This window comes from Myxocyprinus asiaticus, chromosome 15 (assembly GCF_019703515.2).
Source record: "Myxocyprinus asiaticus isolate MX2 ecotype Aquarium Trade chromosome 15, UBuf_Myxa_2, whole genome shotgun sequence".
Lineage (NCBI taxonomy): Eukaryota > Metazoa > Chordata > Actinopteri > Cypriniformes > Catostomidae > Myxocyprinus > Myxocyprinus asiaticus.
The window spans coordinates 5500978-5527487 of NC_059358.1; the positions used below are offsets into that span (position 1 = coordinate 5500978).

The 26510-nt window shown below is 39.0% G+C and overlaps 1 protein-coding gene across 1 annotated transcript in view; it reads left to right on the forward strand.

Moving 5' to 3' along the window:
- The window catches only part of LOC127453076 (CUB and sushi domain-containing protein 3-like), a 435789-nt gene that overhangs the window by 166188 nt on the left and 243091 nt on the right, over nucleotides 1-26510 (forward strand). The window contains 6 exon segments of the mRNA XM_051719109.1: nucleotides 99-281; nucleotides 5311-5637; nucleotides 14848-15042; nucleotides 20693-20831; nucleotides 23592-23779; nucleotides 24464-24652. Coding sequence (XP_051575069.1) covers nucleotides 99-281; nucleotides 5311-5637; nucleotides 14848-15042; nucleotides 20693-20831; nucleotides 23592-23779; nucleotides 24464-24652 — 1221 coding nt within the window.

Below are 26510 nucleotides of genomic sequence, written 5' to 3' on the forward strand. Positions count from 1 at the left end.
GTTTCTCTGCCTGCACTTCTTAAACTGCCCACATAAATCACTCTGCCGCATCCAAAGCTTCACTTTTGTTTTTCAACCGCTGTCTTGCCTACCTACAGAAATAGACAAGGAAAGTTGCGGAGACCCTGGGATCCCTCTGTACGGACAGCGCGAGGGAGGCGGCTTCTCCAATGGGGACGTGCTGCGCTTTGAATGCCAGTTTGGATTCGAGCTCATTGGCGAGCGAATGATTTCCTGTCAGAATAACAATCAGTGGTCTGCTAACATCCCCATCTGTATATGTGAGTGCTCTTAAAAGGATAGTTCACCTTAAAATTTAAATTCTATCATCATTTACTCACCCTCATGTAATTCCAAACCTTAATGTGGTTTTTATCGTACATGGAACACAAAAGGAGATATTTAGCAAAATATCCATTCTGCACTTTTTCATACAACAAAACTGGACAGTGATTAATACTAGCCCTGTTCCAAAACCTTGTGAGCTGCCTACTGCCTACATAGACAACTGCCTTCTAAGACAGTATATTAACCAACTTGGAACCTCATAAGTGACCTATTTGCAATGCTATGCAAAGGCAGCAACTTAGGCCAAGTCCACACTAATCCATTTTAACTTGAAGTCAGTTTTCAGTTTCCTAATGTCATTGTTTGCCAAAGTATGCAGTAATAGAGTGTGTTTTCGCACATGTGCCATACATTGTTCCTGGCAGGCTACTCAGTCTTACAGGCTCCATATGGTATCTGCTGCCTGCCAGGAACAAACTGAGGCACCTTTGCACAATGGGCAGGTTTTCGAAACGCTCCATTTCTGTTGAACCCAAACGTCATTCTAGTGTCAATGAGAGGCATAAACGCAGTGAAATAAATGTATTTTAAAGCAAAGCTATATTAGTGTGGACATGGCCTCAATGTGTCATACAAATATCATTCCTCACAAGAGACTCGACTCCTATAGAGTTTGACATTAGCATTTTGCTATGCTAACAGCGTAATACATTAAATACATGCAAAGCACAGTCTAAAATCATAATTTTTTGTAATAAGATTGAACTATTTTTTTATTGGTATTTTTCAGTATTCAGTTTAAAATATTTATAATCAACATTTCTTTTGTATAATTAAGTACCCTACAGTGTCAGAATTATTTTATTATTATTATTAAGAGGCAATATTTTCCCCTGGATTTGATTTTCAGGGGCATTTATTTTACCTTTACAAGAGCCTAACATATATATATATATATATATATATATATATATATATATATATATATATATATATATATATTAATCATGAAAAACAAATATGTGTTGAAAGTAATCAATTTATTAACATTAATACAATAATTAAAACATCAGCTCATAATTTATGCCATAAGATGTGTAGCAAGGATTATTTAAGTACTAGGTCTATTATAATAGTACTATAATAGTAACATATATGAGATAGATACTATATTGATAGAACTATATACAATTTGTAAAACAAACAAACAAACAAGAGGAATTCATTCATTACAAGGATATTCGTTTTAGTTTAAACTTAGCATGCCAGAATTGATTTCAGTGCCATCCAACACCATTGATTGTTGCAACGCAACACATACAGTTGAAGTCAGAAGTTTACATATATATATAAGTCAATAAAACTAATTTAACCAACCCACAGATTTAATATCGGCAAACTAATAAAGTAAAGACGCTGACTACCACCCCTTGAGTTACGAGTTCGAATCCAGGACATGCTGAATGACTTCAGCCAGGTCTCCTAAGCAACCAAATTGGCCCGGTTGCTAGGGAGGGTAGAGTCACATGGGGTAACCCTCTTCGTGGTCACTATTATGTGGTTCACTCTCAGTGGGGCGCGCGGTGAGTTGTGCGTGGATGCCGCGGAGAATAGCATGAAGCATCCACATGCGTTATGTCTCCGCGGTAACACACTCAACAAGCCACGTGATAAGATGTGTGGATTGACGGTCTCAGATGCGGAGGCAACTGAGATTCGTCCTCTGCCACCCGGATTGAGGTGAGTCACTACGCCACCACAAGGACTTAGAGCGCATTGGGAATTGGGCATTCCAAATTGGGGAGAAAAAGGGGAGAAAAAAAACAACAACAAAAAAAAAAGAAATTAGCCAAGACCTCAGAAAAAACCTGGTTCATCCTTGGGAGCAATTTCCAAATGCCTGAAAGTGCCACGTTCATCTGTACAAACAATAGTACGCAAGTATAAACACCATGGGACCACGCAGCAATAAAACTGCTCAGGAAGGATATGCATTCTGTCCCCTAGAGTTTAAAGTAGTTTGGTGTGAAATCTGCATATCAATCCCAGAACAACAGCAAAGGACCTTGTGAAGATGTTGGAGGAAACAGGTAGACAAGTTTATATTTATATCCACAGTAAAACGAGTACTATATCGACATAACCTGAAAGGCTGCTCAGCAAGGAAGAAGCCACTGCTCCAAAACCACCTTACAAAAGCCAGACTACAATTTGCAAGTGCACATGGAGACAAAGATCTTACTTTTTGGAGAAATGTCCTCTGGTCTGATGAAACAAAAATTGAACTGTTTTGCCATAATGACCATCGCTATGTTTGGAGGAAAAAGGGTGAGGCTTGCTAGCCAAAGAACACCATCCCAACTGTGAAGCATGGGGTGGCAGCATCATGTTGTGGGGGTGCTTTGCTGCAGGAGGGACTGGTGCACTTCACAAAATAGATGGCATCACGAGGAAGGAAAATTATGTGGATATATTGAAGCAACATCTCAAGACATCAGCCAGGAAGTTAAAGCTCGGTCGCAAATGGATCTTCCAAATGGACAAAGACCCCAAGCATACCTCCAAAGTTGTGGCAAAATGGCTTAAGGACAACAAAGTCAAGGTACTGGAGTAGCCATCACAAACCCTGACCTCAATCCGCTAGAAAATGTGTGGGCAGAACTGAAAAAGCATGTGCGAGCAAGGAGGCCTACAAACCTGACTCAGTTACACCAGTTCTGTCTGGAGGAATGGGCCAAAATTCCAGCAACTTATTGTGAGAAGCTTGTGGAAGGCTAGCCAAGATGTTTGACCCAAATTAAACAATTTAAACACAATGCTACCAAATACTAACAAAGTGTATGCAAACTTCTGACCCATTGGGAATGTGATGAAAGAAATAAAAGCTGAAATAATATTTTTTTTTCTCTACAACTATTCTGACATTTCACATTCTTAAAATAAAGTAGTGATCCTACCTGACCTAAGACAGGAAATGTTTTCTACGATTAAATGTCAGGAATTGTGAAAAACTGAGTTTAAATGTGTTTGGCTAAGGTGTATGTAAACTTCTGACTTCAACTGTATAAATTAAATGCAAATGCAATACAGTCCATAAGGGTGTAAGAGACCAACACTTCCATAACAAAGCTGACAGAAACTCTAGCCATGTGTCCTATTAGAGGGTCGCACGCGTTCAGGTAATATGTTTTAATGTCACACCTTCCCGATCTGTTAGTGTGTGAGCTCATTATGAAGATGAGTGCTGACGGCCCTTTGAATCAGAGTAGATAAGACACGTCTAAATGAAACGATGTCAAGAGGTCAGACTAATTAAAAGCTTATTTATTTCAGTGCGTAAACAAAGCGACTGCCACACCGTTAAATAGGGCTAACAGCCTCGAGTGGACTGCTGCACTCTGGTAGATGATAAGAAGGCAGTTCTCTCAGAGCTTGACTAATAAACAGCACAAGTTTGGTTCGAAGGGTTTTAAAATTCCCGACGTACCCTACACAATACAATTAAATACAATTACTGGTTCGATTACAATACAGTAATCAAGGAAACAGGTGCGGCCTTTAAAAGATTTGCTTTCTATTAGCTTACCTGCTGGCTGTGTTTTATTGCTTAATTTGCAGCTGTGAGGCATTTGTGTGTGATGTGAATCTTGGCAGAGCTGATGCATTTAAAGTCAACATGAAACACAGTTCGCAACCTGTTTTACGTTGATAATGTGACATTTCTGAATGAAACAGGATGTTAAAACAATTTAGGGTGGGAATTGATTTTATACTATTTGGATCAGTAAAAGTTTAAAAATATTGGGCAATAGCTCTTCCAGTAACATGCTACTTTTTACAACATTTAGCAGTGTAAAAGTAACAGTGTACATGAATAGCACTCTTTTTTTCTCCAGTGTAGTTTACAGCCAAGTGATCTGAGAACATAACAAAATGAAAGTAACAAAAAAAATAAATAAATCAATAAATAAAATAAAATTAAATAATAAAATTTAAAAAATAAATCCTAAACTGTAATCTCTCATATGTAGCACAAGTTCATTCGGATGGTCAGTTCAGGTGTGAGTGAACTGGTAAAAAACGAAATGATTTGGCAGTTGTTGTTATTGGAGAAATCCCTGCAATACGATTCATGTTTTCTTCTTATTATTTTTTTTATAGCAAATTAATTAATTAAACGCTACTTTCACCACTGTTTTCTATGGTTTAATCACATGATATATATATATATATATATATATATATATATATATATATATATATATATATATATATATATACAGTAGTTCACCCCAAAATGAAAATTCACTCATCATTTACTCATACTCATGCCATCCCAGATGTGTATGACTTCCTTTTTTCTGCTGAAAACAAACAAAGATTTTTAGAAGAATATTTCAGCTCTGTTGGTCCTCACAATGCAAGTGAATGGTGACCAGAATTCAGAAGGTCCAAAAAGGACATAAAGGCAGCATAAAAATAATCCATAAGTCTCCAGTGGTTAAATCCATGTCTTCAAAGTAGATATTATTGGTGTGGGTGAGAAACAGATCAATATTTAAGTTCTTTTTACTATCAATCTCTACTTTCACTTTCACATTCTTCTTTTGTTTTTGCCGATTTGTATTCTTCGTTCATATCGCCACCTACTGGGCAGGGAGGAGAATTTATAGTAAAAAATGACTTAAATATTGACCTGTTTCTCACCCACACCTTTAATATTATTTCTGAATATGTGGATTTAACCACTGGAGTCATATGGAATACTTGTATGCTACCTTTATGTGCTTTTTGGAGCTTCAAAATGTTGGTACTTATTTACTTGCATTCTACGGACCTGCAGAGTTGAAGTATTCTTCAAAAAAATTTTGTTTGTGTTTATCATACACATATGGGATGGCATGAGGATGAGTAAATGATGAGAGAATTTTCATTTTTGGGTGAACTATTCCTTTCAGATTAGTCTATGCTGCTTTAACAGTCATATAACATGACTGACACAATTACACTTTCCTTTCTCAGTTCCCTGTATGTCCAACTTTACGGCTGCCATGGGAACCGTTCTGTCTCCAGACTATCCGGAAGGTTACGGCAACAACCTCAATTGTGTCTGGCTGATCATAGCTGAACCGGGCAGCCGCATCCACCTGGCCTTTAATGATTTCGATCTAGAGCCTCCATATGACTTCCTGGCGGTACGGGACGGGGAGCTGGTGGACGGTGTGGTGCTGGGACGCTTTTCTGGTGCGGAGGTCCCGTCCCACCTTACCAGCAACTCCAACATCCTACAGCTGGAGTTCCAGGCAGACCATTCAATGTCTGGCCGAGGGTTTAACATCACCTACAGCAGTGAGTGAATCTCTTTTTGAATGGTTTGGATGCATAATTGTGTTTCTAGTTGAGATTAAGGCTGCATATGGAACGGCATACTGTCACACTACTCATGCTACCTGTTTTTGCAGTATGTTTACTAAGCACAGTATGCAGGTTTTCTCTATGCATGGAATACTTGGATAATAACTATATTTGACTATAACTTGACCTTCCATTTAAGTGAAACGAGGCATATCAGCTGTTAACTTAATATGTAAAAATGGGCAAAATTTATTATTTTACATAACATTTGATTAAAATTCAATCATTTTATTTTTTAGATGAAAACTGGATGCCATTCGCTCAGTTAAACATGCAATGTAATGAGGTCATGTGACAATGTAGTATACTGTTGTGTACTACTGTTTTTCACGTTGTCCCTATATATATATATATATATATATATATATATATATATGTGTGTGTGTGTGTAAAGATAAGCACGCACAGGTGTCGGGACCGCGGTCCGTGACTCTCTACACACTCTGTCGCACTGCCATCTCCAATCAGGCCTGATTAGCCCGAGAGGGATAATCAGGCCTGACTAGGAGCCAGGTGTGCAGAATCGCGACCCAGTCCCGCCTGCCAGAGAGAGACGTATACGGACATGCATGTCCGACACCTGTGTGTGTTTGTCTTTTTGGTTCAGTTTATAATTAAACTATTATTATTATTATCAAGCCGGTTCTCGCATCCTCCTTTCCATTGATGTGTTACACTGGTGCCGAAACCCGGGAAGGAGGAGGGATGCACCGTAGTAGAGTCCTTGCCACTACCATCCACCCCAATGGAGCAGCTGCGGCCATCCGCCGGGGGACGAAGGAGCCCGGCCGCCTGAAAACGGAGGAACGGCCGCCGACCGCGAGGGGAGGAGGGGCTCCTAACCGACCGCCTGGAGTGGTCAGGGCCGCTGCCAGGGGCGGAGGAGACTCCTACCAGCCACTGAAATGGTGGGGAGGGGCTCCTGGCCGACCGCCTGGAGCAGGAGAAGTGCTGCCAGGGGCCGGAGGACTGCCTCCGATCCGCCCAGGGAGGCACGGCTGTCATCCACCAGAGGGTGGAGGAGTGGCCGAGGACCAAGCTATGACGTATTGGAGAACCGGCACGTGAATTGTTTTTTTCCTCTCTCCTCTCTCTCCCGTTGCCGCTCTGTGTTGGCCTGTTCCCTTTCTTTTTAAATGTTTACGATCGCCGTTACGGCGTGTAGGTGCCACATTTTTTTTTGTTTCCCTCCCCTTGTCCCCTCCCCGATCCAGGTAGATGGGGATGACCTGCCGGCAGACAGGGCGGAGGGTGGGGGTGGGGGGGGGGGGTGGGTGTACGTCATGCCGGGGGCTCCCCGGCCTGAGAGAATGGGGGAGGAATGTGGCAGGGCGGGGCCGGGTCGTGATTCTACACACCCGGCTCCTAATCAGGCTGATTAACCCGAGAGGGATAAAGGCCGACTGGAGATGGCAGTGCAACAGAGAGAGAGTTACGGACAGCTGTCAGACACCTGTGTGTGTGTTTGTCTTTTTGATTCAGTTTATTATTAAACTATTATTTATATTATCAAGCCGGTTCTCGGTTCTCGCCTCCTCCTTTCCACTGATGTATTACAAAAAATAATATATATATATATATATATATATATATATATATATATATATATATATATATATATATATATATATATATGTAAATATATATATATATATATATATATATTATTGTTTACAGTATATAGTCCATACTTTGAAGGTGGTGTAAATCAATATAACAACTAGTCCCTTTAATCAACCAATATTTGGCCATTTTGATATTATTAGTACACCATTATTCCAATTCTTAACATAACTTCAATTCATATCTGAGCTGACATGGTTTCTTTTCTAAGGTGTTTTTCCAGATTATTTCTATAAGATTGTTGGCTCTAAACTAGAAGACTATGATATCTTACAAAAAAAAAAAAAAAAAAAAAAGCCAACATTAAAATTGTCAAATTTTACTCACTTTCATGTCATTCTGAACCCATTTGACTTTCTTATCTGGAAAACAGAAGGAGATGTTTTAATGAATACTTTTTTTAATCACATATTTAATGAATAAATCTTTAAGATTCAAGGGCAGTGGATAGTGCCTCAATTTCAAGCTTAAAAAGGTACGCAAAAATATTATAAATGTAGTTTAAGCTTGTGTGTCAGGTTAGGGTAGGTGAAAAGGTAGGACTCAGATGCATAAATTAGAAAAACTCAACAGTCCAGGGCAGAAGAAGGGAAGACTGGCTGGGCTGGAGACACAGGGCTGAGACAGACAGGAACCGACAAACAGACACCTGGCGGGGAAACATTCACATCAACATCCACAACAAACTGGCACAAGACAAAAAACACAATGGGGTTAAATAGGAAAGAAAATGAGGAAGGCAGGTGATGCAAATAAATTGAGGTAACAAGGGGGAGGGGTAAGGACGAGAGACAGGGAAGCAAACAACTGAACAAGAACCATGTGCTCACACAAAACACAACAGACAGGAAGAACACAAAGGACAAGACAATTGGGCACATGGCAACGAAGCCACCATTAGCCATGTGCTCAAACAAAAGACAAGACCAGACAAGAGTGCATGGTAAGAGAACCGAAACTGAACACTAAGCCATGTGCTCACAAAGATGAGACATGGAGCATGAGTGCCGGATCCCAACTCAGATACACGATCGAACCAGACCGAAGAGTCAGGATCCAGGCACCATGCTCTATGCTCTGAACATGAAACAAAGAATAAATAGAAGAGCACACGGCAAGGAAAACAACCAAAAACATTGCACTCACACAGAGACACAGAATATACACTACTGTTCAAAAGTTTGGGGTCACTTGCCTGAAATGTTTCTCATGATCTTAAAAACCTTTTGATCTGAAGGTGTTTGCTTAAATGTTTGAAATTAGTTTTGTAGACAAATATAATTGTGCCAGCATATTAATTTATTTAATTACAAAACTAAAATTTTATAAAAAATAAAAAAAAAGTTTTTGAAATAGATGACAAAATAATTAAGAAAAGCAGCCACTAAGTGCCCAGCATATAGATGGGAACTCCGATACTGTTTAAAAAGCATCCCAGGGTGATACATCAAGAAGTTGGTTGAGAAAATGCCAAGAGTAAATCTAGGCAAAGGGTGGCTACTTTGAAGATGCTAAAATATAACATAGTTTGGATTTATTTTGGATTTTTTAGTCACAAGATAATTCCCATATTTCCATTTCTATTATTACATAGTTATGATGACTTTACTATTATTCTAAAATGTAAAAAAAAAAAAGAAAAAAAGAATGAGTAAGTGACCCTAAACTTTTGAACGGCAGTGTACGTGTCAGGATCCTGTCATCACAATAAACATGACTTACAAAGGTAACAGGATTGTTTTAAGCACTAAACAATGCAAGCCATTATGAACGTGTTTCTCTCATAGCACTCGTTAGTTTTTGCTAAGAACATTTTTGGCATACAAAGTGTTGCCTTCTAATCTGATTGTCATATGTAAGGATATATTTACGTGTTTTATTATTAACAATTTTTATCGATTCCATTCAACAAATTAAATAAACATAACAGAAAATGCTAAATCAAATTATATAAAATTGAAGCCTTCCCCCCAAACATCACCCACCTGACACAAACACACACCCCAATAGTCATAAATATTTACAGTTGAAGTCTTAAGTTTACATACACTTAGGTTGAAGTCATTAAAACTAATATTTTAACCACTCCAAAGATTTAATATTAGCAAACTATAGTTTTGGCAAGTCGTTTAGGACATCTACTTTGTGTATGACACAAGTAATTTTTCCAACAATTGTTTATAGACAGACTGTTTCACTTTTAATGGACTATATCACAATTCCAGTGGGTCAGAAGTTTACATACACTAAGTTAGCTGTGCCTTTAAGCAGATTGGAATTTTCCAGAAAAAGATGTCAAGCCTTTAGACAATTAGCCAATTAGCTTCGGATAGGAGGTGTACTGAATTGGAGGTGTACCTGTGGATTTTAAAGCCTACCTTCAATCTCAGTGCCTCTTTGCTTGGCATCATGAGAAAATCAAAAGAAATCAGCCAAGACCTCAGTCAAGTCAAGTCAAGTCTGGTTCATCCTTGGGAGCAATTTCCAAATGCCTGAAGGTACCACGTTCATCTGTACAAACAATAGTACGCAAGTATAAACACCATGGGACCACGCAGCCATCATAACGCTCAGGAAGGAGACGCATTCTGTCTCCTAGATAGTTTGGTGCAAAAAGTGCAAATGAATCCCAGAACAACAGCAAAGGACCTTGTGAAGATGCTGGAGGAAACAGGTAGACAAGTATCTAAATCCACAGTAAAACAAGTCCTATATTGACATAACCTGAAAGGCTGCTCAGCAAGGAAGAAGCCACTGCTCCAAAACCACCATAAAAAAGCCAGACTACAGTTTTCAAGTGCACATGGGGACAAAGATCTTTCTATCTGGAGAAATATCCTCTGGTCTAATAAAACAGAAATGTAACTGTTTGGCCATAATGACCATTGTTATGTTTGGAGGAAAAAGGGTGAGGCTTGCAAGCCAAAGAACACCATCCCAATCATGAAGCATGGGGGTGGCAGCACCATGTTGTAGGGGTGCTTTGCTGCAGGAGGGACTGGTGCACTTCACAAAATAGATGGCATCACGAGGAAGGAAAATTATGTGGATATATTGAAGCAACATCTCAAGACATCAGCCAGGAAGTTAAAGCTCGGTCGCAAATGGATCTTCCAAATGGACAAAGACCCCAAGCATACCTCCAAAGTTGTGGCAAAATGGCTTAAGGACAACAAAGTCAAGGTACTGGAGTAACCATCACAAACCCTGACCTCAATCCGCTAGAAAATGTGTGGGCAGAACTGAAAAAGCGTGTGCGAGCAAGGAGGCCTACAAACCTGACACCAGTTCTGTCTGGAGGAATGGGCCAAAATTCCAGCAACTTATTGTGAGAAGCTTGTGGAAGGCTACCCAAAACATTTAACCCAAGTTAAACAATTTAAAGGCAATTACATACACGTTTAGTGTATGTAAACCTCTGACCCACTGGGAATGTGATGAAAGAAATAAAAGCTGAAATAATTAATACTCTCTTCTATTATTCTGACATTTCACATTCTTAAAATAAAGTAGTGATCCTAACTGACCTAAGGCAGGGAATGTTTTCTACGATTAAATGCCAGGAATTGTGAAAAACTGAGTTTAAATGTATTTGGCTAAGGTGTATGTAAACTTCTGACTTCAACTGTAGAAACATTAAAAAAACATAAAAAGTATACTTTCAAAAAAACAATAAAATTGCACACACACATTTAAAACTACAGATCCCTATCCACTGCCCCTCTTCGAGAGCCTTCCAAAAAGGCCAAATAGCTGCACCATTTTTTTATCAAATACACCCAGGTTTCCCAGCATTCTATACGACATCTCCTCAAATGCCACTACCCTGCCCATCTCCGTGCTCCACTCTCGAAATGAGGGTGCTCCAGCCAAATTCCATCTCCTAAGAATAACCCGTCTGCCGATTATAACACTGGCCAGGACCCAGGAATTCTTTATGTATTTATCCCCTATATTAATGACTGCCCCATCGCCTAAAATACAGAGTCTGGGGCAAAATGAAATTTGAGTGCCCAATATTTCACACATAAAACTCTGAACCCTCAACCAAAATTCTTGGATCTTAACACACCCCCAAAACAGGTCCCCATCTTCTGATTGGCATCGCCAGCAGGTGGGTGTGTCTTTAAGACCAAGCCTATATAATCTAGAGGGGGTCCAATAGAATTGATGTAAAATCTTAAATTGCATAAGGCGCACCCTTGCATCTCTAGATGCAAACTTGACGTTTCTGAGAATCCTAGCCCACACTCCCTCCTCCAATACCAAGTTTAAATCTTTCTCCCATAATCTCTTGAGAGATGTTGAAGCTCTATTCCCCAGACTCTGAATTAGTAGGGAGTAATACACTGATGCCTCATGACCTTTTCCAAAAGCAGTAATCACCACTCCCAGAGTATCTGCCGCTTTAGGGGGGTGTATGCTTGTCCCAAAAATAGTACAGAGCAGGTGGCGCAGCTGTAAATACCTAAAGAACTGAGACCCGGGAATCCCAAAATGTTGAACCATATTTTCAAAGGATCTCAACACTCCACTCTCATATAGGACACCGAGTGTATTAACCTCCCTCCACAATCCACTCTGTCCAGCAGAAAGGGGACTTATCAATACATCATTTTGGGTTTAGCCATATGCTCGAGGCTAAATTTAAATAAATGTCCAAATTAAAGTAAATGCGAGATAACGAGGTGTAACTTAACTTCTCCAGTTAGTTTGATAGAAAGGCTTTGCAATGGTGAAATGGGGCAAGAACTTCCTGTTCAATACAAATCCAGGGAGAGGCTCTCTCAGGTGGAAGTGACCAATGAGCCAAATGTCTGAGACAGAATGCATAATAATAAAACAAATCTTGGGTAGGCCTAGCCCACCTTTGTCAATCAGCCTATGTAACTTACAGAAATGTAATCTGGGACATTTACCATTCCAAATGAAGGATTTCATTATGCTATCAAATTGCTTAAAATAAGAGAGGAGGACATCTATAGGGAGAGATTGTAGCAGGCAGTTTTGGAATACAATTCATTTTAATAACATTAAACTTCCCAATCATATGTAAATGTAATGAAGCCCATCTACCCACATCGCTCAAAAACCTTTTTATTAAAGGGTCAAAATTAACTCTAACTAAATCACAGAAATTTGCTGTGAATAAAATACCCAAATACTTAATGCCCTGTTTGGGCCACTGGAAGGGGCCCAGCTGAAAAGCCATTACCAGGCAGTATGCTGTCAGAGCCAAAGCTTCGGATTTAGACCAATTCACTCTGAGAACTTAGAAAAGGAATTAATAATTCTGTGGAGGCAAGGCTTAGATCTAGTAGGGTCAGAGACAAATAATAAAATATCATCTGTGTAAAGCAAAAGCTTATCCATCACACCTCCCGCCACCACCCCTGGAAAATCATCCTCCTTTCTTATCGCAGCTGATAATGGTTCCAGGGCAAGACAGAACAATAATGGGGAAAGAGGGCAACCCTGTCAGTTGCCTCTATCCAGAGTAAAATAATGCATTTGTTTGAACCGCCGCTACCGGGTGTCTATAAAGTAACTTAATCCACCCAATAAACGTATTCCTGAACCCATACATTCCCAAAATCTTAAAAAGATAATCTCATTCTACAATATCAAATGCTTTTTCGACATCAAATGAGATGGCAGCTACTGGAGTCTGATTGTTCACCACTGCCCACGTGACATTAATGAAATGCCTAATGTTATCAGAAGAGTTACGGCCCTGAATAAACCCCACCTGATCTATATGTATAAGAGATGTCATAACTTTACTTAATCGGTTAGCCAAAATTTCTAACAATATATTAACATCTAGCTAGATCAGGGAAATTGGATGGTAACTCTTACACTCATTTGGATCTTTGTCCTTTTTAAGAATCAGAATCAATTTGTGTCATGGTTGGCAGAAGCTTTCCATTCTTTAATGATTCCGTATAAACTTCTAACAAAAGTGGAGCCAGTTCTGTAGCATTAGATCTAAAAAAATTCACCAGTAAAACCATCTGGCCCCAGAGACTTGCCTGTAGGCAAGGCCTTAATTACCTTGCCAAGCTTCTCCAAGGTTGTCTCAGAATCAAGAGAATGTTTTTGCTCAGTCGTCAGTTTAGGAATTTCTAATGGTTCCACACAGTTTCTAATATCCTCATCAGTAGACGAAGACGTGGAACTATAGAGATCATGATAGAATTCTTTAAAAGTATTATTAATATCAATGGCTGAGGTAATTATTTCAACTCCAGCAGATTTCACTGAGGGAATGGTAGAAAAAGACTCTCTCTGTTTTATATATCTAGCCAGAGATTTCCCTGCTTTGTCCCCCTCCTCAAAGTATGACAGTCTTGCCCTGAATAGCCAAAACTGTACCTTCCGTGACAAAATAGTATTATATCTCTATTCCAATCGGGTTAATTCCCTGAGGCCATTCGACGACATTCGGCGCTTCAGCTCTGCCCTAAAAGTTTCTTGCATTCCTTGAATCGATCACGTTTCACTCTTGTCGAGTTTGGAAAGTCTGGAAACAAGAAAATGCTGTGGTTCTTCCAAGAAAGCCTTCCTTTACTCCTCGCCTCGCATAACACAAGATCTTTATCGGATGATCTCATACATTTTTCAAGAATTGATCTGGGCCTGTCTTTCTCCATGGTTCGCCAAGCAGGAACCCTGTGAGCTCGCTCGATTTTCAGCTTATAACCTGCTATGTCAAGCAGATTTGGAAAGAGCCCATCTAGGAATTTCACCATATCCTGTCCCTCTACTCCCTCCGGGACTCCTACGATACGGACGTTACTCCGCCTGCTACGGTTTTCCATGTCCTCCAACTTCTCCCAAACTCGCTCCAAATCCACCTTGGCTGCTAGCTGATTAGCAGATAATTCCCTCTCCGATGACTCCAGGTAATCAATCCAATCGATCGACGTATCACAGCAAGATCCTCCAAGTCAGCAACTACCTTCGTCAGCATTGCCGACATGTTCAGCATCTCCTGCCACATCTCCCACACTTCTCCGTCTAAGTCGACTCCCAGGCCTGCGGCCTGCTCAGGGGGTGTCAGCTTGAGCACGTAAGTGTCTTTTAATGTCTCCAGAGCCCGAGGATTTTGAATTCTTTGACATACTGTCCTCCTAGAACAGTTATGGAACAGAGTGTATCGAATCTCACCGGTTTATGTCATAAAAAGTATTAAAACTAGCAAAGTTCACAGAGCTCGCCGTTTACACGTCTGATCCTCGCATGGTGTCACGTGACTCCCATATTTACCCTTTTTTTATCTAAATTAATTTATCCACCAGCATCAAACAACTTTATCCTGTTTAGTTAACATCATACCATTAGCCCAGCCAAAATAATCCTCAGATGCCTGTGGGACATATGAAGCTCTTTAATGCTTATCCACAATCCTCTGTTTCTTATAGCTTGCTATTCCATTATCTGTCTGCTCTTTCACTTCCATTTCATTAAGTAAGTCACATCGCAAATAACAATATCTCTGCTTTGATGTTATTTGTGCAGCATTTGGACACAATGAGTGCCCGGATCCTGGAGTACCAATGAATGCCAAACGCTTTGGCAATAATTTCCAGCTGGGAAGTTCCATATCAGTCGTGTGTGAGGAGGGTTTCATAAAAACGCAAGGCTCGGACACGATTGTGTGCAAGCTGGAGGCAGGAAAGGTCATGTGGAGTGGTTTGATCCCCAAGTGTGAAGGTAGGTTTCAAAGTGTTTGTGACCTGTAAACATTTTCAGTTGGGCTTTGAATTGCTTTTAAATGTTTTAAGGGAAGATTTGAAAGTTATTTTCAAAATTACATCCCTCAAACTTGCTGAAAAGTTGCTTAGTTCCCTTTTTTATTAGAACTATTGAACCAATTGTAAAATTGAGAAGAATGGTCAGTGTTTAGGTAAAAGGCAAAAACATTGACACATTTGAGAAACACCAACAATGATAACTTGTTCCAGTTATTCAGTTGTTTGTGGGGTCTGAAAAGATCTAGACTCAAAATAGTACACACACATCTGTAAAAAAAAATGTGTTTTAATTAAAACTATAAGCCATGAGAGGTCTTAAAGGAATAGTTGACCCAAAAATGAAAATGTTCTCATTATTTACTCATCCTCAGGTCATCCCAGATGTGCGTGACTTTTTCTTCTGCAAAACACAAATGAAGATTTTTAGAAGAAATTCTCAGCTCTGTAGGTCCATACAATGCAAGTGAATGGTGAACAGAATTTTGAAGCTCCGAAAAGGACATGAAGGAAGCAAAAAGTAACCTATACAACTCCAGTGGTTTAATCTATGTCTTCTGAAGCGATCTGATTGGTTTTATGTGTGAACAGACCAAAATATAACTCCTATTTCACTATAAAACTTAACATCAGCAGTCTCCTTGGCAATCATGATTGCCTAGCGCCATCTAGCGTATGCGTCAAGCACTAGGAAGTTTAATGGAGATTGAAATCATGATCGTGCCTAGATACTGCAATGTCAAGCTTTTCAGTGAAAAAGGAATTATATTTTGGCCTGTTCTCACCCAAAATCGATTAGCTCTCTTAAGAAGAACACTAGAGTCATTAGGATTACATTTATGCTCATTTTATGTGCTTTTTGGAGCATCAAAGTTTTGGTCACCATTCACATAAATTGTATAGACCCACAGAGCTAAGATATGCTTTTAAAAATCTTTGTTTGCATTCTGCAGAAGAAAGAAAGTGATGCACATCTGGGATGTCATGAGGGTGAGTAAATGATGAGAGAATTTTCATTTTTGGGTGAACTATCCCTATAAGTTCCATATGATATCACTGGAGAAACCCTTTAGGTTTCCCTTTTTAGAAAACCCTTTTCAGTTCCATATGATGCCATAGGAGAAAACTGTTAAGTTCCATGTGATGCCATAGGAGAACCTGTTTAAGTTCCATATGATGCCATATGAGAACCCTTTTTAAGTTCCATTTGATGCTGTAGGACAGGGGTGTCAAACTCGGTTCCTGGAGGGCCACAGTTCAGCAGAGTTTAGCTCCAACCCTAATTAAACACACCTGAAGCAGCTAATCAAGGTCTTCAGGAGTGCTTGAAGATTACAAGGAGGCATTTTGGAGCAGGGCTGGAACTAAACTCTACAGGGCTGCGGCCCTCCAGGAACTGATATTGACACCCCTGCTATAGGAGAATCTTTTAAGTTCCATATGATGCCATTAGAGAAACTTTTTAAGTTCCATATGATGCCATAGGAGAACACTTTACATTCTATATGATGCCATAGGAAAACCGTTTTTAAGCTCCATATGATGTCACTGGAGAACCATTTTAAGTTCCACATGATGCCATAGGAAAACCCTTTTTAAGTTCCATATGATGCCATAAGAGAACCTTTTTCATTTCCATATGATGCTATAGGAGAACCCCTGTTAAGTTCAATATGATGCCATAGGAGAACCCTTTTAATTCCATATGATGCCATATGAGAATTCTTTTAAGTTCCATATGATGTCACATGAGAACCCTTTTAAGTTCCATATGATGCCATAAGAGAACCTTTTTCATTTCCATATGATGCTATAGGGAAACCCTTTTTAAGTTCCATATGATGCCATAAGAGAACATTTTTCATTTCCATATGATGCTATAGGAGAACCCCTGTTAAGTTCCATTTGATGCCATAGGAGAACAATTTTTAAATTCCATTTGATGCTGTGGGAGAATCTTTTAAGTTCCATATGATACCATTAGAGAACCTTTTTAAGTTCCATATGATGCCATAGGAGAACCCTTCAAAATATATATGATGCCATGGGAAAACCCTTTTTAAGTTCCATATGATGCCATAGGAGAACACTTTACATTCTATATGATGCCATAGGAAAACCGTTTTTAAGCTCCATATGATGTCACTGGAGAACCATTTTAAGTTCCATATGATGCCATAGGAAAACCCTTTTTAAGTTCCATATGATGCCATAAGAGAACCTTTTTAATTTCCATATGATGCTAAAGGAGAACCCCTGTTAATTTCAATATGATGCCATAGGAGAACCCTTTTAAATTGCATATGATGCCATAGGAGAATCCTTTTAAGTTCCATATGATGTCACATGAGAACCCTTTTAAGTTCCATATGATGCCATAGGAAAACATTTTTAAGTTCCATATGATGTCACAGGAAAACACTTTTAGGTTCCATATGATGCCATAGGAAAAACTTTTTTAAGTTCCATATGATGCCATAAGATAACCTTTTTAAGTTCCATATAATGCCATAGGGGAACCACTGTTAAGCTAAATACGATGCCATAGGAGGACCCTTTTAAGTTCCATATGATGCCATAGGAGAACCCTTTAAAGGTGCATATGATGCCATAGGATAATCTTTTTAAGTTCTATATTATGCCATAAGAGAACCCTTTTAATTTCCATATGATGCCATGGGAAAACATCTTGTTTACTGATGTAACCTCTGTTCCTTGATGGAGGGAACGAGACATTGTGTTGATGTAGTGACACTAGGGGTTCGATCTTGAGAGCCCCAATCACCTTTGCTTAAAATAGAAAAGGCCAATGAAGATTGGCGAGTGGAATTTGCATGCCACTCTCCGCCATGGACATACGGGTATAAAAGGAGATGGCGTACATCACTCATTCAGATTTATGCTGAGGAGCTGATAGAGAGTCCCAGCCATGTCAGCGGCTGGTTCAGCGCCATGGCAGGAGGGACACAATGTCTTGTTCCCTCCATCAGGGAGCAGAGGTTACATCAGTAATCAAGACGTTCCCTGTCTGTCACTCACTCGATGTTGTGTCGATGTAGTGACACTAGGGGTTCCCATAGGAAACACCACAGGCGCTGAACCGTGTCACAAGATACGGAAGAGTGGACACGGGCAAGCTGCTGCGTGCCTCGCAGCGAGCGCTCAACCACGTCGACCCGTTAAGGGGGGTGGAGGCACTTACCCAATGAGGTTACAGGTGGTGTCTTAACTGATTGATGTTAAGCAATGTCCCGCCGAGCACTTTTCTAGAATAGCACTGGGAAGTGCTCTTCCCTCTTCAGGAAGGTTAGCATGTGGAGAATACCTCACATGGACTTACCAACGGGGAAGTTCATATATGGAATGATACCACAGGAGGAACCTATCTATAGAGAGGGTACGCAGCACAGTGGCTGAGGCAGAGAAACCTCTGACAAGGGGAAACACAGGGTCCACCTAAGGGGAACCGAACAGTGGAAACTCGTCATACAGGATTACCAAGGGGGAATCACTACGCATGGAACACTGAGCCCGAGCACACGGGCTCACATGAAAAGGGGAATACCATGAGTACTGTGCCTGATGGCATCACTCCTCCACCGAGTTCGTCTCCTGAAGACTGCTAAAGAATTAAAGAGGCATCTGGAGTTCGCTGGAATGGGGAACTGCTGTGGACAAAAAGCACACATTATCACCTTTGAAAAAGGAGTGGTGGGAACTTTGGGCACGTAATTGGGTCGGGGTCTCAAGATCATGTGAGAGTGTGCCGGCCCGAACTCTAGGCATTCGCTGGTAACAGAGAGCGCCTGCAGGTCCCCCACCCTCTTGATGGAAGGGAGCGCCACAAGGAGGGCCGTCTTCAGAGACAGAGTGCTGAGCTCGGCCTGCTCCAGGGGCTCAAAGGGGGCTCTCTGTAGGGCAGGTAGGACCACAGAGAGATCACAAGAGGGGATCAGGCATGGCCTAGGAGGATTCAACCTCCTCGCGCATTTGAGGAACCTGTTGATCAGGTTGCGCTGTCGTGAGGGTCTCCCATCCAGTGTATCGTGGTGAGCTGCTATGGCAGCTACGTACACTTTCAGGGTAGAAGGAGACAGCTGTCTCTCCAGCCCTTCCTGAAGGAAAGACAGCACAGACCTGACGGCACATCTCTGTGGGTCTTCCCCATGGGAAGAACACCAATTAGCGAAAATACGCCACTTCAAGCCATACAGCCGGGTGCCATTGCACCATGCCCACCTTGGGACTCAAGTCTGTAGCCAGTGATGAAGCGGTCTCATATGCATCAACCCGAGGGGGAGAACCGCCGCCAAGGATGCCATATGCCCCAGGAGCCTCTGAAATTGTTTCACTGGCGCAATGAGAACACAACCCTTCTACGAAAGCTGCCTCGGCGTGCTGGCGCCCCAGACACTCGAGGTAGATTTCATGGTATCCGGAGGGTAGAGATAATGACCACATCCATTTGCGCGAGCTCTTTTAGAAGGAAAATATACTCTTTCTTTAGTATACTTTTTTAGCACCTGCAGACTCAGGCTGCCGAAGTGCCCAGGGGAAGCACAGCACTCAACCGTGCAAGGGTGACTGCTGATATGTGCCGTAAAAATCCAGTAGCGTAGCAAGAGGTGAGAGGACGAACACACACACACATGCATTCAGCTCCGAAGAAAAAATCTGAATGAGTGATGCACGCCATCTCCTTTTATACCCGTATGTCCGGGGCGGAGAGTGGCATGCAAATACCACTCACCAATTTTCATTGGCCTTTTCTATTTTAAGCAAAGGTGATTGGGGCTCTCAAGATCGAACCCGTAGTGTCACTACATCGACACAACGTCGAGTGAGTGACAAACAGGGAACCCTTTTTAAGTTCCATATGATGCCATAGGAGAACCTGTTTAAGTTCCATATGATGTCACAGGAGAACCCTTTTAGGTTCCATATGATGCCATAGGAAAAACATTTTTAAGTTCCATATGATGCCATTAGAGAACATTTTTAAATGTCATATGATGTCATAGGAGAACCCCTGTTAAGTTCAATATGATGCCATAGGAGAAGCCTTTTATTTTCCATATGATGCCATAGCAGAACCCTTTAAAGTTGCATATGATGCCAAGGGAGAATCTTTTTAAGTTCCACATGTTGTCATAGGAACGCCCTTTTAAGTTCCATATGATGCCATTAGAGAACCTTTTTAAGTTCCATATGATGTCACAGGAGAACCATTTTAGGTTCCATATGATGCCATAGGAAAAACATTTTTAAGTTCCATATGATGCCATTAGAGAACCTTTTTAAGTGTCATATGATGTCATAGGAGAACCCCTGTTAAGTTCAATATGATGCCATAGGAGAACCCTTTTATGTTCCATATGATGCCATAGGAGAACCCTTTAAAGTTGCATATGATGCCAAAGGAGAATCCTTTCAAGTTCCACATGTTGCCATAGGAACACCCTTTTAAGTTTCATATGATGCCATTGGAGAAACTTTAAGTTCCTTATGATGCAATAGGAGAACCCTGTAACATTCCATATCATTCCATCTGAGAACTTTTTTTTAAGTGTTTGATGCCATAAAATATAAAACCCAGTGTCTGTTTCCTGCAGCTCCATGTGGAGGTCATTTCACTGCTCCGGTGGGAGTCATCTTGTCTCCGGGGTGGCCCGGCTACTACAAAGACTCCCTGAGCTGTGAGTGGGTCATTGAGGCTGAGGTGGGACGCTCCATCAAGATAAGCTTTGACAGGTTTGTTGGATAGCTCAGAGAATAGAGCACACCAAGGCTTTGTTTGGATTCATGTCTGGGGACAAGAGACCTCCAAGAAAACAAGGCTGAATTTCACAAAGCCTGTCAAGAACTTGTCCTGGTCACATTTCACCCCAAAACCAACAGAAACAACAAATTATATTTTGCATAAGGAAAACAAAGCCTATTATTTTCTATATGTTAAATATAAAAAAAAAAAAAAATCTTTGATTTTGGAGTGAAATATCACCAGGACATTTTCTTGACAGGTTTCTTGAGATTCGCCAACACATCATTTGAGTACATATCACAGTTAGAAATGTGGCAATCTAGCAACTTATTCATATTTCTACCTCTATATATTTCCCAGGATAAAACATAAAGTCCCTTGGGTGCAAAGGCCATGTAGGTTTTGATAAAGTCTGTCTGTTGCAATATTCTGTAAAAGCTGAGTTAATAAAGTCTAATGTCAAATGTAATTGAATCGTAAGCCTCAGCTGATCTTAGCTGAAAGTTCATGTGTAGAAACGTATGAAGGATGGTATCGTTTCAGATTTATGTTTTTCATAGCGCATAGACAGAGAGCACATGCGAGACGGTCACCATTAGTGTCTTTATAAATGATTACATAGTGTTATGTCGACGGGGCTTGATCCATATGAGTGCTGTTTTTCTGTATAAATCTATTGCTCTGCATGGTGCCCATCGAGGCCGCCCATAAAAGGGGAATGGAATTAATCCATATCAAGTTACAAATGGTTGACTTTATTTCATTAGCATAGCAATGCTTCCCTTGAGTCGGGCATTGAAATAGCATCAGATCTTGAGTGTGATACATAAGACTCCAAGGAGCTAATGCTTCCAGATAAAACACAAAGTAGAGTGCTTCACTGGACAAGCAAAGATTTTTTGCCTCTTGACAGTGTGGTTGACAGTTCCGCTTTTACGTTGCATCTTTAAGGAATAGTTCAGCCAAAAATAAAAATTCTGTCGTCATTTACTCACTCTCGTGTTGTTTTAAACCCATATGACTATTCTTTCTTTCTTTCTTTCTTCCTGTTTTTCTTTCTTTCATAAATCAAGCATATAGCAACTAGAGGCTTTCAAGCTTCAAAAAACACAAAATGCAACATAAAAGTAGGATTTTCTTTTTAAGTCTTCTGAAGCTATACAATAGCTTTGTGTGAGGAAAAGACAAACGTTGCTGTTTGGCAGAAATCTTTCGCTACGTTGAAGCTCTTAAATCACCCTTGCATATTTTCAAATATATTGTGCCAAGTTTGACATCAAACATCTTTTATGTTCGCATGCATCATCATTGGCGTCAAACCTGAATAAAAAATAAATAAATAAAATAAAATAGTGCAAGGAAATGTATTTAATTTTTAATTCATTAATTTTATTTATTTAAAAAAGTTAAATCATTTTTTAATTATTTAACATTTATAATTGTATAAAATAATTTGTATTGTCAAGCCATATTCAAAATATATGCTTATAATTATAAATGTTACAAAATAAGTAAAGTCCAGTGAAATAACAATGTCAACCAGAATAAACCTGTAACCTTAATAAAATTAAATAAAATTGCTCAGATAAATGTATTATTTTTGTAATTAATTAAACATAAAATAGTAGAAATCTATGAATTTTAAATAATTAAAATTTAATTATTTTTAAATAAAAGTTAAATAATTGAATAATTTGTGTAACATTTTATAATTGTACAATTTTTTTATTTTTTTTATTTGTGTTGTCCAACCATATGGAAAATAGATGCTTATAATTACATAATTTTTTTAATTAATTAATATAATTTTTTTATATTAAATACTCATCTCATTTACACTTGTTCATATTCAAGACATGTTGCACCTAATTTGCAAATGTTTCTAGTTCTTACATAGCTGTGGACTGAACGCAACAAGCTATGTTTGAACATGTGCAAACACAATCAGATTTGAGATCCACGATAGAGGTTACGATTCTTAGCAAATAGCAACTTTAATTTAGGCCTTTTTCTCACACAAAACTATCATATGGCTGTATAATACTTGAAATATAGTGCTTGAGTCATATGGAGCACTTCTATAGTGTTATTTGATCCTTTTTGGAGCTTGACAGCCCCTGCTGTATGCTTTGTTGTATTGAAAAAAATTAAATAAATAAAAAAGAAAAAGAAAAAGAAAAAAAAACAGATCGATGATTCATCAAAATATCTCCTTTTGTGTTCCACGGAATCTCTTTAACATCTGAAAGTGAAAGTTAATGTGGAGATTAAGAGCAAAAAGGGACTGAAATATTGATCTGTTTCTCAGCCACACCTATTATATCGCTTCTAAAGATATGGATTTGTACACTGGAGTCTTATGTATTACTTTGCTGTTTCCTTTATATGATTTTTGGAGCTACAAAGTTCTGATCACCATTCACTTCCATTGTATGGACCTACAGAGCTGAGATATTCTAAAAATCGTTGTTTATGTTCTGCTGAAGAAAGAAAGTCATACACATCTGGGATGGCATGAAGGTGAGTAAATGATGAGAGAATTTTCATTTTTTGGGTGAACTGTCCCTTTAAGAAACAGCTTGATCCCATCAATACACAGTAGTGTGAACACTGGCCATATGTGTGACTTCTCATTAAGAGAAGCACTCAATGTGGAAACAGTTGGGCGGTCATGTGTAATGAGCTGTGTGTGTTTGTGTTTCTTGTTGTAATTTTAATTATCTCTTCTCTGTGATCTCTTTTTCTGTTAGGTTTCAGACAGAACTCAATTATGACTTTCTCGAGGTTCACGATGGGCCTAATCTCCTCTCGCCCCTCATCGCCTCTCTAAACGGCACCCAGGTCCCTCAGTTCCTGTTCAGCAGTGGCAACTTCCTGTATCTTCTCTTCACCACTGATAACAGTCGCTCTAACAGCGGCTTTAAGCTCTTTTATGAAAGTGAGCCGGCTGTCTTTATAAACTGTGGGTCTTTTGCCTGAGAAATTATATTTTAAACTGAATCATATCTGTCTCTACACACAAGCAAAGAGCTTGAGGATTTCTCTTTATAATGTTCCTCTCTCTCTATCTCTCTCTCTCTCTCTCTCTCTCTCTCTCTCTCTCTCTGTCTCTCTCTCTCTCCCTTTCTTTTTTTTCCTTCCAGTTTTTTTGGGTTTTTTTTGTTTAGTGTGCTTTATTGGCATTACAAAAACTGTGCATTTGTTTTGCCAAACAATTTGCAGCATAGCTGCCTACAAAGAGCATTTAAATATTTCTGTAAAAGATTATTGCAACTGGAATAAACAAGTTTCATACAATGTACATATTACATAAAGTACAAATAAAATAACAATGCAATATGAAAGTATGCAATACAATTAAATGAAATATGATTTGTATAAATATAAAAATGTATAAAATCTTATAGTTGTATTATATAATTACATTTTCTAATCACCAAAGCATTTGCAAAATAGCTGCTTTCAAAGAGAAATGTTGCAAAATCAGTAAAATAACAGAATTGCAGATGAAATAAACAAGCACTGAAATAAACATAAGAAATACAATACAATAAAAAGAAAAAAGTGCTAAACAAAAACAGTGCACTCACACTCTGTAATTGCTTTGTGCGTTTGGTTTCAGGTGTAACTCTGGACACTCATTCATGTCTGGACCCTGGCGTGCCGGTGAATGGGATTCGTTATGGGCAGGATCTGGCCATCGGCTCTGTGGTGTGGTTTGGCTGTGAGCCTGGATACAGACTGAGCCATGAGGAACAGCTGGTGTGTGAGAAGAACCACTGGTGGAATCATCCACTGCCTACATGTGACGGTGAGCTTTCATCTCAATTACACTTCTCCATAAGACCAATTAGTGCTGTTCATTTATTTCTTATATTTTAAACCATTACAAGGATATTTAGAAACATTTTAATTGAAATCTGACTGTACAGGCTGTATAATGCCGAAGGATTCTAAAAATTTTCATACATTTGCAAAAAGTATCATATTGTTCCCATGTTTATTTGGACACAATTTCATAGTAATACCACATTTTTTGGACGTATCAGGCTACTACTACTTTTTTTTTTTTTTCGGACATGTACCATATAAATACCATGTTTTTATTGGACATTTACCATGGTATTAATCAAAATCAAAATCAAATCACTTTATTGTCACACGGCCATATACACAAGTGCAATGGTGTGTGAAATTCTTGGGTGCAGTTCCGATCAACATAGCAGTCGTGACAGTGATGAGACATATACCAATTTACAATAACATCAAATTAACACAACACAATTTAAACATCTGTTAAACACATAATTACACTCAACAGTATACATATAATAACATACACTGTACAGTATACAATACACATTATATAGGTACACATTATTCAATAAAAATAAAAAATATATAAAAAAGTATATATAGTAGTATACATAGAATGTACAGTAGGTTGTATTGTAGGTAGTTGTTAAGAGAGAATATAATAATAATATCATTTATGACAGTCCGGTGTGAGATATAAGAGTAAGAGTAATAAAGTGCAGTGCTGTTGTATTTTGATTGTGAGAGATCAAGTGTTCAAAAGTCTGATTGCTTGGGGGAAGAAGCTATCATGGAGTCGGCTGGTGCAGGTCCTGATGCTGCGATACCGCCTGCCTGATGGTAGCAGTGAGAACAGCCCATGGCTCGGGTGGCTGGAGTCTCTGATGATCCTCCGAGCTTTTATATTACCATATTTATGGACATGTACCATGGTAATACCATGCTTTTTTGTATGTACTATGGTATTACCATGTTTTTTAACATGGGGCTATCATAATACTGTAGTTATTTTGGACATGTTTAAGGGCATATACCATGAAAATACCATGTTTTAGAACATGTACTTTGGCAATATTTTTTTTTTTTTTTTTTGAATATGTACTATGGTGTTACCGTGTTTTTTGGACATGTTCCATGGTATTACCACATTTTTTAAACATGTACTATGATAATACCACATTTTTGAAAATGTACAATGGTAATACCATGTTTTTGGACATGTTCCATGGTATTGCCACGTTTCAGGGCATGTTCCATGGCAATACCATGTTTTTGGATAAGTACAATGATTGTGTTATGTTTTCTGGACATATACCATGGTAATACCATGTTTTTGGGACATGTACCATTGTTTTTACTATGTTACTATATTTTTTGGACATGTTCTATGGTATTACCATATTTTAGGAAAGGTACAATGGTATTACCACGTTTTTTTGAACATGTACCATGATATTACCATGTTTTGTTTTTTTTTTTGGACTTGGTACCATCATAATACTATTCTGGACATTTACTATGGTAAAACCATGTTTTTGGACATGTACCATGGCAATAACATGATTTTTGATATGTACCAAAGTATTACCACATTTCTTTAACATGGTACCATGATAATACCATATTTTTTGGACATGTTCCATTGTTGTTATTTTTAAATGGTGCCATCATATCACCATACTTTTTGTTTTTTACATGTATCATGGTAATACTATGGTACCATTGTAATTCCATGGTATTCTTTGAAGTACCATGCAAATACCATACTGGTATTATAGTAAATATCATAGTAGTATTTGTATCTATACATTTCTGTATTAAATGAATTATACGTATATTTATAATCAACATTT